The sequence below is a fragment of the Ursus americanus genome, chromosome 17 (assembly GCF_024610735.1).
Source record: "Ursus americanus isolate L20-20 chromosome 17, mUrsAme1.1.p, whole genome shotgun sequence".
Taxonomy (NCBI): domain Eukaryota; kingdom Metazoa; phylum Chordata; class Mammalia; order Carnivora; family Ursidae; genus Ursus; species Ursus americanus.
Genome location: NC_142143.1, coordinates 43,655,358 through 43,669,236, shown reverse-complemented (window position 1 = coordinate 43,669,236; position 13,879 = coordinate 43,655,358). Strand labels below are relative to the sequence as shown.

Genomic DNA, 13,879 nt, shown 5'->3' with positions numbered 1-13,879 from the left:
TTAATCACGGGCTGTAATTGTCATGACTGAGAAATTGTAACAGCATCAAGAGAAAGGTGATTAGAGTGATAGTTTCAGGTACTGAGTATTAATTGGATTAAACCAATTGCTAGCATTAGTTATACATGGAGTAACAAGGAAAGAAAGGCAAGAAGAACATAGATATGAGTACTTAAAAGAAGTACATAATTTTGTTATGACTTCTTTCGGTTTAGATTACCAGTGATCTGGTGGCTAAAGCAGTTGGACCCATTTTCATTCCTGTTTTATTTGGCTTGTTCATGGCAGTTAGGTGCTGTTGGTTGCTTGGGTCCTAAAACTTTTTTCCCCTTTGACTTTCACAACACTTTTCTCCCTTGATTTTTATTCCCCCTCCTTACTTCTGACTACTCCTTGTCAATTGTCCTTTGAGTATATATTCTTACCTTTGATGTTCCTCTGGGTTTTCTCCTCACCCCTCCTCTTTATCATAATAATTCTGCACATTATTTTTTACTAATATTACCCTCTCTTGAAAATGATACCTACACTAAGACACCTAATAGCAGCTATCTATCTGCTTGACATCTCAGTCTAAAACAACTCATTTTTCTTAGTGATTGCTAGACTTCCTTCTCATTTATTTTCTTTTCTTGGTAAATGTCAGTATCTACCAGTTTCTGAAAGCAAAGAAAAGATGAAATTTTAAGTGAAATCGTGGTGATATGCACAGAAGGATACATAAAGCTTAGGTTTTCAGAGACTTTTTTTTTTCTTTCTATTCTTAGGGTATGTTCAGGGAATGAGTGACTTACTTTCCCCTCTTTTATATGTGATGGAAAATGAAGTGGATGCCTTTTGGTGCTTTGCCTCCTATATGGACCAAATGGTAAGAACAGGGGCTCCTTCCTTTAATCAAACTAATTTAGAAGATTTTAGTTGTATAATCTTATTATATAAGATTGATGTTTATATTTAGACAGTTATGGTGGAACTTAAAAAAAATTGCTCCATGTTGTTTGTTTCTTTTTTAAATAGCCTTTTCAGGGGGCTTGAAAATGTGGACACTGTTTTTAATACAAAAAGCAGATAGTAAGTGCCTGTAGCACAGGAATAATCAGGATTTAATATCAGTAAATCCTTCTGTTCTGCAGAAGAGCTATGAGTCATAGAATATTGATGGAATAGATGAATTCAGTGCTTGTGAAGTAGTTGAACTTTCATATCATCTGCTTTGGAGATAAAGCTTAGTCATGCCAAGTAATATCCTTACTTTTTGTGAACATTTTGGATTTTGTCATTATAGTAACTGATTTTTCTTCTAGATCTGTTTGAACTTTTTGTAACGGTGACACTTGCTTAGTAATTCATTGTTATTTTCTCAGAAGCATGTGATTATTAGAGTTGAACTATGTTTATATATATGTATTATTACAAAGAACGTTTTATCTATTGATAATAGCTTGGAGACAGAATTCTGGGACAATAGCACAGAGAGTATTAACAGGGAAACAAAATAGAATAGTCTTCTCAAGTAATCTATTAGAAAGAAAAAAACAGCAGAGAGCTAAGAGTAGATAAAAGCATATGAAATCCAAAGACCTGACTACATAGGTCCACTGTACTGTTTCAGAGAAAAACTAATATACTTGATGCTGGACTTTGATATTGGGTATTCAAATGGCTTGCTTCCAAGGGGATAAAGATTCTGAATATGTAATCATATACTATGTTTCCCTGTAATAGAGGGTTTAATTCATTTTCTGGGATACAAATGTGGAGTTTAGAAAAAGTACCCTTCTCTTTTTTCCGCAATTCGTTCTTCGCCTCTTGTTTGCCAGTTTTTCTTTTCCCTTCCAGTTTTTCCCACTTTTATCTATTTCTTCAAGTCTCTCATATCCATGTTGCCAACTCATCCTCGCTTCTACTTCTTTTCCAGATGCATATTTGATAAGCTTTGATAGTTTAAAAATATCTTTTCCTGTTAAATTAATAAGGATTCAAAGCACATAGTCATGAACGTGAATTAATGTTTTGGATTATTTAGAAAGATTATTAATTGCAGTAATCTGCTAATATCATAGTTTGTCTTCCTTACCTTTTTGATTGATTGATTTTACCTGCCTTCTTAGTTCCAATTACTCCCAAGTGCTCTAGAAACCTGAGGCATTTGTTATAAAGGTCTGTACAACTGATACTAATTGTATAAAAACTATTGTCTGCCTTTCTTGTGTTTTTGTTGTTTATCCTCTTTTCACTAGAGGTAGTATGTTCCTTGATAAAAGGGTCATGTCTTTGTTTAACTAGTTTCTGGTATGCTTCCAGAATTTTCCTAATGCCAACATGAGGTTTTTGTGCAACAGATTTTTGTAGAATAAACACATGAATATTTCCCCAGTGTTTAGTTTAGACCTTTACTTATAGTAAGTGTTCCAGAAAAATTAACATGAACATACTACATTTAGATTTTTACAATAATAGCTTTCATAAAATTGAGCCAATATTGGCATGTTCAAAAAATTGGCTTATGATGCCGTATATATACACATACATGCGTGCGTACGTACATACTTGTGCATGTATTTAGGTCTCAAATGCAAAAAGACTTTTCTGAACATCTGTAATACATACTTTACAGTCCTGTTTGTCATTTTTGTGTATGAAGGTTCAAATTCTTTCTTCTTTTTCATAGTAAATGTTCTCTGTGTTTGCCTTTTCCATTGAGGATGGTCTGGGGATTTTTCTAGTCTTTATTCTAAAAAAAATCTCTTAATATATTGTCTACTAACATTTTTTTTCGATTTGAATAAAAGGGTAATATTTTGCAATCAAAATAATCTGCATGATTATTTTTTACTGCATTGCTATTGGTTTGGTGTCCTTAAATCTGTACTGCTATTTGACTCCTTCTTTTTGTTTTACAGCTTTATTTCATGTAAGTTTTTATTTCTTTTATGATGACTGAACCTAATGTCCATAGATTTACTTTTATTGTATATACTCGTATCTAATGTAGCTGTAGGCATAGGTTGTGTGTCTATTATAGAAATATTATGGAAAGATTAGCAAAATGATCCAATGAACTTTCTTATACCCACCATTCATTTTGCCATGTAATTTAGTTCCTCCCTTCCTTCTCCTCACCTCCCTCCCCATATATGTGTATACACACACATACACACATACACACACACACACACACGTATATGTACATATAGATATACAGACATATATATATACACAGATATACAGACAGATATGTAGACATAGACATATATATGTATATGTACACATACATATGTATTTGTATGCACACATGTATTTATTTTGCAGATACAGTTGAAGCCATTTGTATATCCTTTATTGATCTCATTTTCCCTTCTCCTGGAGTAGCTACTGTTCCAAAGTAGCCATCATTTTGGGAGTGCTTCTTTTTATAGCAGATTGTGCCATGTTGGTACTCCCAAACCAATTCTAGCCTTTGGCTGTCATAATAAAAATGATGCTGTTAATCAGAGAGTTGATTCTGTCTTTCCCTTACAGGTCCATGTGGTAAATGTGAAGAAACAATATCCCAAAGGCTTGTGTCAGTCTAGTAAACTAGTTCTTTAAGGCATAAAGGAAAAGTCAGTTTTTTAAAAAAGATTTGTTTATTTTAGAGAGAGAGAGAGAGAGTGTGTGTGCAGGGGGAGGGGTAGAGGGAGAGGGAGAGCAAATCTTAAGCATACACCCTGCTGTGTGGGGCTGGATCCCATGACCCTGAGATGATGACCGGAGCCGAAATCAAGAGTCGGACACTTAAGCAACTAAGCCACCCAGGCGCCCCAAGATACCAGTTTTTTGAGAATCAGTAGCTTCAAAATTTTATTTTACTTTATTATTGTTTTTTTTTTTTTTTTTTTAATCAAGAATGATGCTTTGTCTCCAAAACTTAAATAGAAGTTTGAGGGAAGAGGGAATGTTGTCTTTAGGCTTTTTTTTTTTTTTTAAGATTTTATTTATTTATTTGACACAGAGAGGGATCACAAGTAGGCAGAGCAGCAGGCAGAGGGAGAGGGAGAAGCAGGCCCTGAGCGGAGCAGAGAGCCCGATGTGGGGCTTGATTTCAGGACCCTGGGATCAGGACCTGAGCCGAAGGCAGACACTTAACCAGCTGAGCCACCCAGGCGCCCCACTTAGGCTTTTTATAAGTGTTAGTACTGTAGGTCACCGTAGAGGAGTTGGGGCACATGGATAAAAGGGATTGAAATGATCTAAGGAGACTTCCAGTTATTTTGGTCTCCCCACCCAACTCCCAACCCTTGACTAAAGTTTGGTAAGGAGTCTACTCAACTTCACAGAGTATTTAAAATTATGTAAACTGTAGCAGTTCTCATACTTTGTGATCTCAGGACCCCTTCACACTCTTAGATACTGTTGAGGACTTTGAGAACATTTGTTTATGTAGGTTATGTCTCTTGATGTTTATATGAAAAATTAATACTGAGAAGTATATAAATATTTATTAGTTATTTAAAAATAACAATAAACCTTTTAACATACTTCAACATACATAATATTATTTTTTAACGAAAAGTAACTTTTCCAAAACAGAAAACAATGTACTGAGAAGAGGGATTGTTTTCCATTTTTCATTTTCTTTGATGTCTAGTTTAATGGGAGACAGCTAGATTTTCATATCTGCCCCTGTGTTCAGTCTACTGCGATATCACTCTTCATATAGTCTATCCTTGTTAAAGTGCAAAATGCGTATAGTATTTTAGAAATTGTCATGAAAATGGTTTTGACTTCACAGATTCCCTTAATGTCATCAAATTTAAGCAACAACTAAAATAACTAGTTTTCAAAATAAGATATATTTTAAGCTAAAATTTATGTGACAGTTTGAAGAAATATTTAACAATGGGAGTGGTTTGATAAAAGTTTATTGCCCAGATATGTGTTTCTTTCACCAAGTTTCTTATTTGATGTAAGAAAGAAATAAGTGTATTAGTCTATAGCTTTGCATTCTTCTTCATCTAAGTGAAATGAATAGAGGAAAAAAAAATAATCCTTAGTTTGAGACCAAGGATTCTCTTTCCCTCCTTTTTAATGTTGCTTTAGGTTTTTAATTTGTTGTAATTTTTAAAAATATAACCAGTGTGGTGTAAGTCCAGCATTTGTTCTTAAACTCATGGTTTAGTTATCAGCGATTTTGTAATAGAAAATATTTATGAAGTATTATTTATGTGGTGACATTTATTTCCCTTTAAAGCATCAAAATTTTGAAGAACAAATGCAAGGCATGAAGACCCAGCTAATTCAACTCAGTACCTTACTTCGATTGTTGGACAGTGGATTTTGCAGTTACTTAGGTAAGTTTAGTGAATCAAATTATATACACAGCAGATTGTAGGGTAATATACAGAGAGAAAAAATGTAAAGAACTGTTTTAAAGATACATATACCCTATTACTGTTGCCTGAGTTCCTTTGAGGGATAAAAGTGTGGGATCAGACTTTGTTTGTATAATTATTCCTTTAAATAGTTTATTCATAAAATGAATTATTTGTTGTTATTTTATGGTTTTCTTTTAAACAAATTTGAATTGTTTCCTTGGATTAGTAGAAGGCAGTTAAATGTATAGGACTTCTAGTAAGCTGCATAGAAAAATTTGAGTTTTAAATAGGTTACTGTATTCTGAGATAATAAGCATGAGAGTAAGCCATATATATGTTTTTTTCTCTTTCTGTATAGAATCTCAGGACTCTGGATACCTTTATTTTTGCTTTAGATGGCTTTTAATCAGATTTAAAAGGGAATTTAGTTTTCTAGATATTCTTCGATTATGGGAGGTAAGTTCTTAAATTATTATACAAATGTAATATTTATTATGGAAAGAAACACTTATTTTATAGAGTATAAACAGATTATAATAGCCTAACTGAAATTTCTAAAGCACGTATGTTATGAAATTCTGATTGTTTTGTGGTCTTTCCTTAATCTTGAATTGACTATTTGGTCTTTAGAGCATTTTTTATAAATCACAATCCTCATGAGATTTGGGGCCACTAGGTTCCTAGAACCACTTTTCTAGACCATTTGTGATTGTGTTCTTTCCTTGGGAGGCTTGACTTTATGTGAGGCTCTTCCACATTCTGGTACAGATTTGTATAGAGTTCAAGGAAGTTTTGACAGGCAGTCAGTTAAGAAGGCACTTTGTAGTCTGAAGTATTCAGAGGGAGCTGATCAGTGTTTTGCTTTTTTAGAGAACTTTAAGGTAGAGAAAATTACTAAGAATAATACAGCAAACATCTTGTGAATATACAACCATTTACTTAGTTTCTACCTGATAGATATTTTGCTTGTTTGCACCAACAGTGTTGCAATGAACATCATACTTAACATTAAGGCAAGTATCTTAATATTCAGTTTTCATGTATACCTCTGAATATGTCCTTAGAATAAATTTATAGATACCTCTGAATCAAAGACTAGTCAGTTTTTATGGCTGTTGATAGATATTGCCAAATTACTCTCAGGAAGAGGTGAGAGATGATTATTTTTCAGAATTGGGCACACCAAAGGTAGGTAAGGCCACATTTAATCACTCGCAGTCAGCTTGGACTCTGACCTGATGACCTTAGCTAATTACTTAGCGTTGAGGAGGTGGAGCATAATTGTGGATTAAAAAACAAACAAACATCCCACCATCCATATTTAACATATGTAAACATTTTGCCATATTTACTTCTAGTTTTTCTCTTTTTTTCCAAGAAAAAGAATTAAAGATATAGCTAACATCTTTAATCTCCACCCCAAGTCCCATTTCCCTGTCCCCGAGTCTAGAGGATATTCATGAATGTATATCCTTTATTTATTTTGGACCCAGGATAACCATGAAAAACAGAAAATCATTATTTTCTTCTAAAATATGTTAATTGTTAAGTTAACAGATCAGTATGCTTTTAAAATAGAATGTTGGTGTAATGACTGATTGCTACCTTATCTTTATAAAGGCAAGGGATTACAGAAATTCTCCCAAGGAAAGAATGGGGGAAATAATCCATTTCGATAATAAATAGACATATAGTGGAACCCCTGTGTCCTCTGAGGCTTTTACAGCTGGAAATTGGTTCTTATACTTTTGGTGACCATGCTACCATTAGAGAAGGTGATGTGCTAATTGAAAGATCATTGCTTTGTGTGGGATGACTTCTGTTTGAAATTAGAAGTAAAACTCACATGTTCTTGAGCTGGAATTGTATTTAATTTAATGTAATTTATTTTTGAGGGTCATTATGAAATTTAATTGTAATGGTTTGATGATTAAGAAAAAAAAATAATAATGATCATATCCTAATTTTCCAGTAAATATGTTCCTGACAACATCGTGTTTTTAAAAAAAATTTATTTATAAATTGGAGTATAGTTGACATATAGTATTATTAGTTTGATGTACAATGTAGTGATTCAACATTTATATACATCATGAAATGCTCTCCATGTAAGTATAGTTACCATCTGTCACCATACAAAGTTATGACAATACTATTGACCATAGTCCCTATGTTGTATTTTACATCCCTATGACTTGTTTATTTTATAACTGGGATTTTGTACCTCTTAATCCCTTTCAGTTTTGCCCATCTTCCATCCCCCTTCTCCCTTTGAAAATCACCAGTTTGTTCTCTGTATGGAATCGTAAAGTTTATCAGTCTGGTTAAATAAGTATCTCAACTTCTTTCGAAGGATGAATTGAGAATATTATTACTGTACAGCTAGAATAACCCTCAATCTGTTTACCAAATAAATTGAACTTGTAATAAAAAGTTTGAGGTTAATTGCATTGTAATTAAACTTCCAAAAATTGAATTTAGTCTGAAAATTATTCAGTTTGATTTACCCTTGATGAAGGAAGTAAAAACATTTCAGGTATGCTTTAGTGGTATTATTTATGTGGTCTTTTCGCTTTCCAGATAAGATATTGTTATAAACGGTAACAGGAAATTAAGGCTTTAAATTTGAGGTCGTTATCTATATTTAAGAAGAGTGGCTATTGATCAAATGTTTTATACATTTGGGTATAAATTTTGGGTTGTTGATTCAGTTTTTGTCACAATCAGGGGTACTCTGTGTTATGTAATATAATGTAGAGCTATCTCTGGGTGGTTTTGATCCCATGCACTATTTAACTGAATTTTTTTTTTCTTTTATACCTACGATTTAGCTTTTTTTTTTCCTCCAGAGATTGAAGGTGATTTAAAAGTGAGAAACTGAAGGGTCAGAAAAATGCTGAAAATGCCTCTAACCTTATACCTTAAACTTAAACTCATGATGTAGCTTCTTTATTAATATCATCTATCATGTAAATTAGGCTCAGTGATTTGCTTATTGTAGTTACCTAAAGGGCCACATTTGGAATTCATCATATTCACATAATGTTAAACTCGATATTAGTTACGGCGTAGGTGAAGGTAAGACTTCTGCACTCCTCATTTCCTAACTAGAAAAACAGTGGTCTACCCCATCTAGGCAACTTCTGCTTTGCGTAGAAGTCATTCAGAGTTCAGCATTGTTTCTATGAGGAAAATATTTTAGAATTGTTACATTTTACTAAATAATTCTATTTTTTATAGGTAATGTGGACTGAACTGCCTTGTAAAAATTTCCATCTTCTTCTCTGTTGTGCTATTCTGGAATCAGAAAAGCAGCAAATAATGGAAAAGCATTATGGCTTTAATGAAATACTAAAGGTAGTTCTTCTTTTAATTTAGTTTTTAATATTTTGGCTCTTTCCTTTGGTGGTACCAATATACAAAACATTTTCTTGGAGCTTTATTGAATCCCCTGACTAAAACTTAAATTATATCAGTAACAGTTACTACTAAACTGACTTTGAGAATGACAGTTCAATGAATACATACTGGCCAGTTACTTTTACCTGGCTAATTAGGAAGAAAAGGAAATTCAGCAAATGCTCTTTTATGTAGTTTAGTTTTCTTTTAAAAAAATTGTCTTTTGCTTGTAACTTTGAGATAGTAGACTTGGGACAGCTGCTGGATTTAATGTTCTATAAGCTTATTAGCTATTCTTTAACTTTAAAACTGAAAGATATATTGAATTTCCTGCTTATTTGTAGTATGTGAATACTTTTAAGTATTTTATCTGCAGTGAAATATAACTGGTAATAAATTGTTTATATAGTAGAATATAATAGTGCTTTTAGTTTCAATTATCATTTTATTTTATGGATTCATTTTAGCATATCAATGAATTGTCCATGAAAATTGATGTGGAAGATGTACTATGCAAGGCAGAAGCAATTTCTCTACAGATGGTAAAATGCAAGGTATGCAGTGTTTTAAATAATTTTAAGATATTTTATTTGTATGCTTTTGGTGGGTTGAAGTCAAGAAAATTTTTCTTCGTAGAAGTGAGATAAATGGCAATTTTAGCAAGTTGAAGGCAGGCACCAAGCATTAGCTAGGATTTTGTTTACCATTATGTATTTACGGCACTTAATTGAAAACAGTTGATTAATTATACTAGCTAAGAAATATAGTATAGCAAAATGGCAAAAATAATGAAAACGTTTCTGAGACAAGTATAGAGGCTGTAGAATTTAAGTATTGATGTATTACCCAGTCTGAATACAGACTAGGACCTTATATTAAATGTGGTATCCCTGAATAAAGACGTATGCTAATCAGAAATAATTAAATGAATAGTATTTAGTCTGTATCTTTACAACTGTATCAGCCAAGCTCTTAGTTCTTTCTAAAAACAAGGCAAATTTGATGTATTATGATCTGAATTCAAACCAAATCATTCTTCTAATGTATTTTGGCTTTTGTATTTTTATCAGAGTTCCTCTTTGGTCTTTATGTCATTTGTTCATGGTTCCACGTACTTATTTTGGTTCACTTCTACAAACATTTATTTGATAGCTATTCTGTTCAAAATATGTCAGTGAGACACTTCTTTCTTTAAGGAAACTTGTGCATTAAGGGAGAAAGATGGTGTAAATAAGATCTCATTTAAAATCTGAGATTCTATAATACAGGGAGAATGAAATAAATGCTAAATATTAGAAACTTGTTTGTGGGAGTGGTAGGGTGGGGAGGAGAGTGACTGATTTGGAATAGAAGATCCCGGAACCGCTTATGAAAAAAAGTGGTTAGGATTTCATTTGGAGTGGAGAAGGAAGGTGTGAGAAGATACATAACAATCACACTGTTAGAATAAATGTTCAGATTCTGGAATCAGTATAGTCTTAAGTAGAAGTGTTATTTTGTGATTACTTTTCCTCTATAGTGAAGGATGGTTTTGTGTTTGATTTTGCATATTCAGGAATTGCCACAAGCAGTTTGTGAGATCCTGGGACTTCAGGACAGTGAAGTTACAACTCCAGATTCAGACACTGGTGAAGATGAAAATGTTGGCATGACTGGTAGTCCTACGTCTACTTTTCAGAGTGACTCCTTGCCTGTACTTGCTACCAGTGGAACCAGAGATGACAACCCAACACAGATATCAGTGTCCCCAAATGTTAGCAGACTAACACCTGCATGATCATTCATTCCTCTTGCTTAATCTTTGAAGAGACACTTTGTTGCAACCTTTTTCAAGTACTTGAAAGGTGGAAATTTAAAATCTTGGTATTGATCATGCTTTAAGGTTTATGGAAAGAAAGTGTACTGATGTTCTTGCATTAAAGCTTTACAAAGATTTAAACTAATTATTTTTGTAGTTACTTCTACCAAATAGCCTTTCCTTTTCAATAACATTCCTTAGTATTTTTATAGCCAAGTACATTTTATTTTCTTGCTGATGAACTGGAATTGGATAAATATTACAAGTGGATGAGTTGGAAATTATGCACTTTGAAAAACATTCACTTTGTTTACTCTAAGTTTAGTGGGTTTTGGATTTGATTAAATTAAATGTTGGGCCTTTCTATAGCATTCTAAGCTGAGAAGTAGATTGTGTTACCCAAGTGATGAGATAAAAGAATTTGTTTTTCTCTATTGTTTACAACAATACTCAGCTTAAATATTTATGCTGGTTGAATGTGATTTAAATTGGATATTTTCATCAATGCAATTTAATGTGTAGATAAAAAGAGCTATTTCAACCATAATAAGTGGATTGGCAGTATATTTTTTACATTGAAGTTTTCTTCACTTGTATATAAAGACTATATAAGTACTTATTTATGAGTATAAGAAAGGATGGGCATATTTTCTTTAACTGAATAAACTTGACTATTGATTTATATAACCTGATTTGACAAAAGTAATACATAGCTTCAATATGAGACCTTTTTCAAAACTATTTTCTTAACCAAACATTTATTTCATGGGACTACATTCAACCCTGTACCTGGTGTAATTTTAAAATTAATTGCTTGTAATCTCACTTTACTAATAATGTGTTTACTATCTTTCCTAATAATGCATTAACTGATTAATCAGGTCTTTAAATTTTTATAAAATGCTCTTTGCAAAAAGCTTATGTCAAAAAGTTCAATATACTATCACGAGTCTCAAGATAATACTTTTTTGTATATGAACGAAGCTGTTTTTACCATGCATTGTTGCATGATTTTAAGTTATGTGGAATTAACATAACTGATTCCATTTTAATTGTAATTTGTTAACTCCTGTACATATCATTAAAATAAATTTGAAGTTGAAGTAGTGTTTTCAGTTAAATTACAAGAAGTCTTCTAGTTCTTCATTGGAAAAAAAAAAAAATCCAAGATGGCCCCAGCACATTTTCTGTTTTTATGTGATTGAAACAATCATTGAAATGAGTTATGGACGTGAGAAAGAAACACGACCCTTTTATAACCTAAAACAAATTTTCATCAGCACAGACTTGGGCATAGTGTTATCTTGGAGGATATAATTGTCTGACTCAGGAAACCAACTTCCTACAATTGATGTTAATAATGTAAAATAAAAGTTATGCAGTTCTGAAATGCTCCAGGAGATAGATTTTTTCCCCACCAGAAAACTAGGGAACAAAATGAACTTTTTTCCCACTTGAGTATTAACTGACAATCATGACAGTAGAACCATTAGATTTTAGTTTTTAATATCATATGTGTTATCTTTCATCAGTTAATAATGAGTAAGCCTATTTAGACACAAAAAGTAAACGGATCAGACACTCGGCATCTCCAGCCTTTCATTTCCTGCTGTTCAGGAAATTGCCTAGAACATCTTGATGTCCTTCTTGTTCTTCCTGGACAGGGGCTTTGGGGGAGTTTTTTCCCCCACTGTGTAATGTCATATCTACTTCAGAGTTTAAGAAAATCTTAACACATTTAGTAACTTGAACTTTTGTCAAGTTTTATTATAAAACTACTTGTTAAAACATTTTTACCAAAGAGTCTGAATTTCTGTCTCGCTCATTTTTGATGGGGAAGTAATAATACATCCTAGTGCTGGATAAAGTCTAATGAGAGTCTACAGAATCCAGTTAGCAAATGCTATATAAACTTGAGTTATTGAGATTGCTAAAATAGATAGTTTGGGTAAATTGGTTAGTCTAACTTCTTGAAGATTTGTTTATTTCAGTTTTCACAAGAAGTTCTGTTTGTACTCGTAAAATATTACGTGCTATATTATGTGATCTTTAATGTTAGAATTTAAGTAATTCCTAATTTAACTGCAAAAAGTTTTCATTTCTGATATGAGAGTCTGTGGGAAGCCTTTTTGCATTTAGGAACATCCCTATTTTGATTGTCTCATATGCCTAGGATTCTTTCATCTCTTAGTATGTTAGGAACTTTAGTCTTGGTGATGACTAGAGCTTTTTTGATAAGGAAAAGAGCATTTTGGGATACATAGTTACTCTTGCTGAACCTGACATTTCCAAGGATTTTAATGAATACCGACTAATTCTTATGGGAAATTCATATAATTATGTCCATCATTAAAGGTAGTTTGTGTAAAGTAACCCAAAAGTTTATTGAACTTAGAACTTTTTTTTTAATAATAATATTTTTTGTTATATTATGTTAGTCACAATACAGTACATCCCTAGTTTTTGATGTAAACTTTACCTGACTTGTGTGTCACTGTGTAACCAGGTAACATCCTTCTAGCTTGGATTTCTTTACTTTCAGGAGATGTATGAACCTCTTACTATATTTGAAGTTTTGTGTGCTTTTTTTTGTGGACAGATCACATAGTTTCTCAGAAGTTTCTCTTAATTTTCTCCAAGCATCCGGGTGGTTCCTGAGCTCCCTGAAGTTAGAGAAACGCCATCATATATTGTATTTCATAGGTTAACATTTTGACTTTACGGTCAGGTAGACAAATCCCTGAGTTTTAAAAAGTAGTTTCTTGATTTTGTAAGGTGTACTTGCCCCAGTGTGGGCCACCATTTTTTGTATAAGGTGATGACAGTTGTCATGGCCTATTTTATGTCGACTTCCTCCTCCATTGTACATTTTGGAGATAAATTTCCAGTGTTACTTTATTTCTGAACACGAAACAGGATTAAATTTATTTATTTATTTATTTATTTATTTATTTATTTATTTATTTATTTATAGATTTTATTTGTTTATTTGACAGAGAGACAGCCTGCGAGAGAGGGAACACAAGCAGGGGGAGTGGGAGAGGAAGAAGAGGCTCCCAGTGGAGGAGCCTGATGCGGGACTCGATCCCAGGACTCTGGGATCATGCCCTGAGCCGAAGGAAGATGCTTAACGACTGAGCCACCCACGCGCCCCTAAACAGGATTAAATTTAAAATGAATCTGGGGGCTCCTGGGTGGCTCAGTCGCTAAGCGTCTGCCTTCGGCTCAGGGCATGATCCCAGAGTTCTGGAATTGAGCCCCGCATCGAGCTCCTCCGCTGGGAGCCTGCTTCTTCCTCTCCCACTCCCCCTGCTTGTGTTCCCTC

The 13,879-nt window shown here is 33.1% G+C and overlaps 1 protein-coding gene across 5 annotated transcripts in view; it reads left to right on the top strand.

Moving 5' to 3' along the window:
- TBC1D15 (TBC1 domain family member 15) overlaps positions 1–11,657 on the top strand; it is a 76,842-nt gene extending 65,185 nt beyond the window's left edge. For all 5 annotated transcript variants that reach the window (XM_087868925.1, XM_087868924.1, XM_045789572.2 and 2 more), the window contains 6 exons: positions 768–868; positions 5,234–5,333; positions 5,716–5,813; positions 8,598–8,714; positions 9,224–9,310; positions 10,312–11,657. In XM_087868925.1, the coding sequence (XP_087725051.1) occupies positions 768–868; positions 5,234–5,333; positions 5,716–5,813; positions 8,598–8,714; positions 9,224–9,310; positions 10,312–10,533 (725 nt within the window). In that variant the 3' untranslated portion in view covers positions 10,534–11,657. The remainder of the gene's footprint in view (positions 1–767; positions 869–5,233; positions 5,334–5,715; positions 5,814–8,597; positions 8,715–9,223; positions 9,311–10,311) is intronic.
- Positions 11,658–13,879: the final 2,222 nt, after the last annotated feature.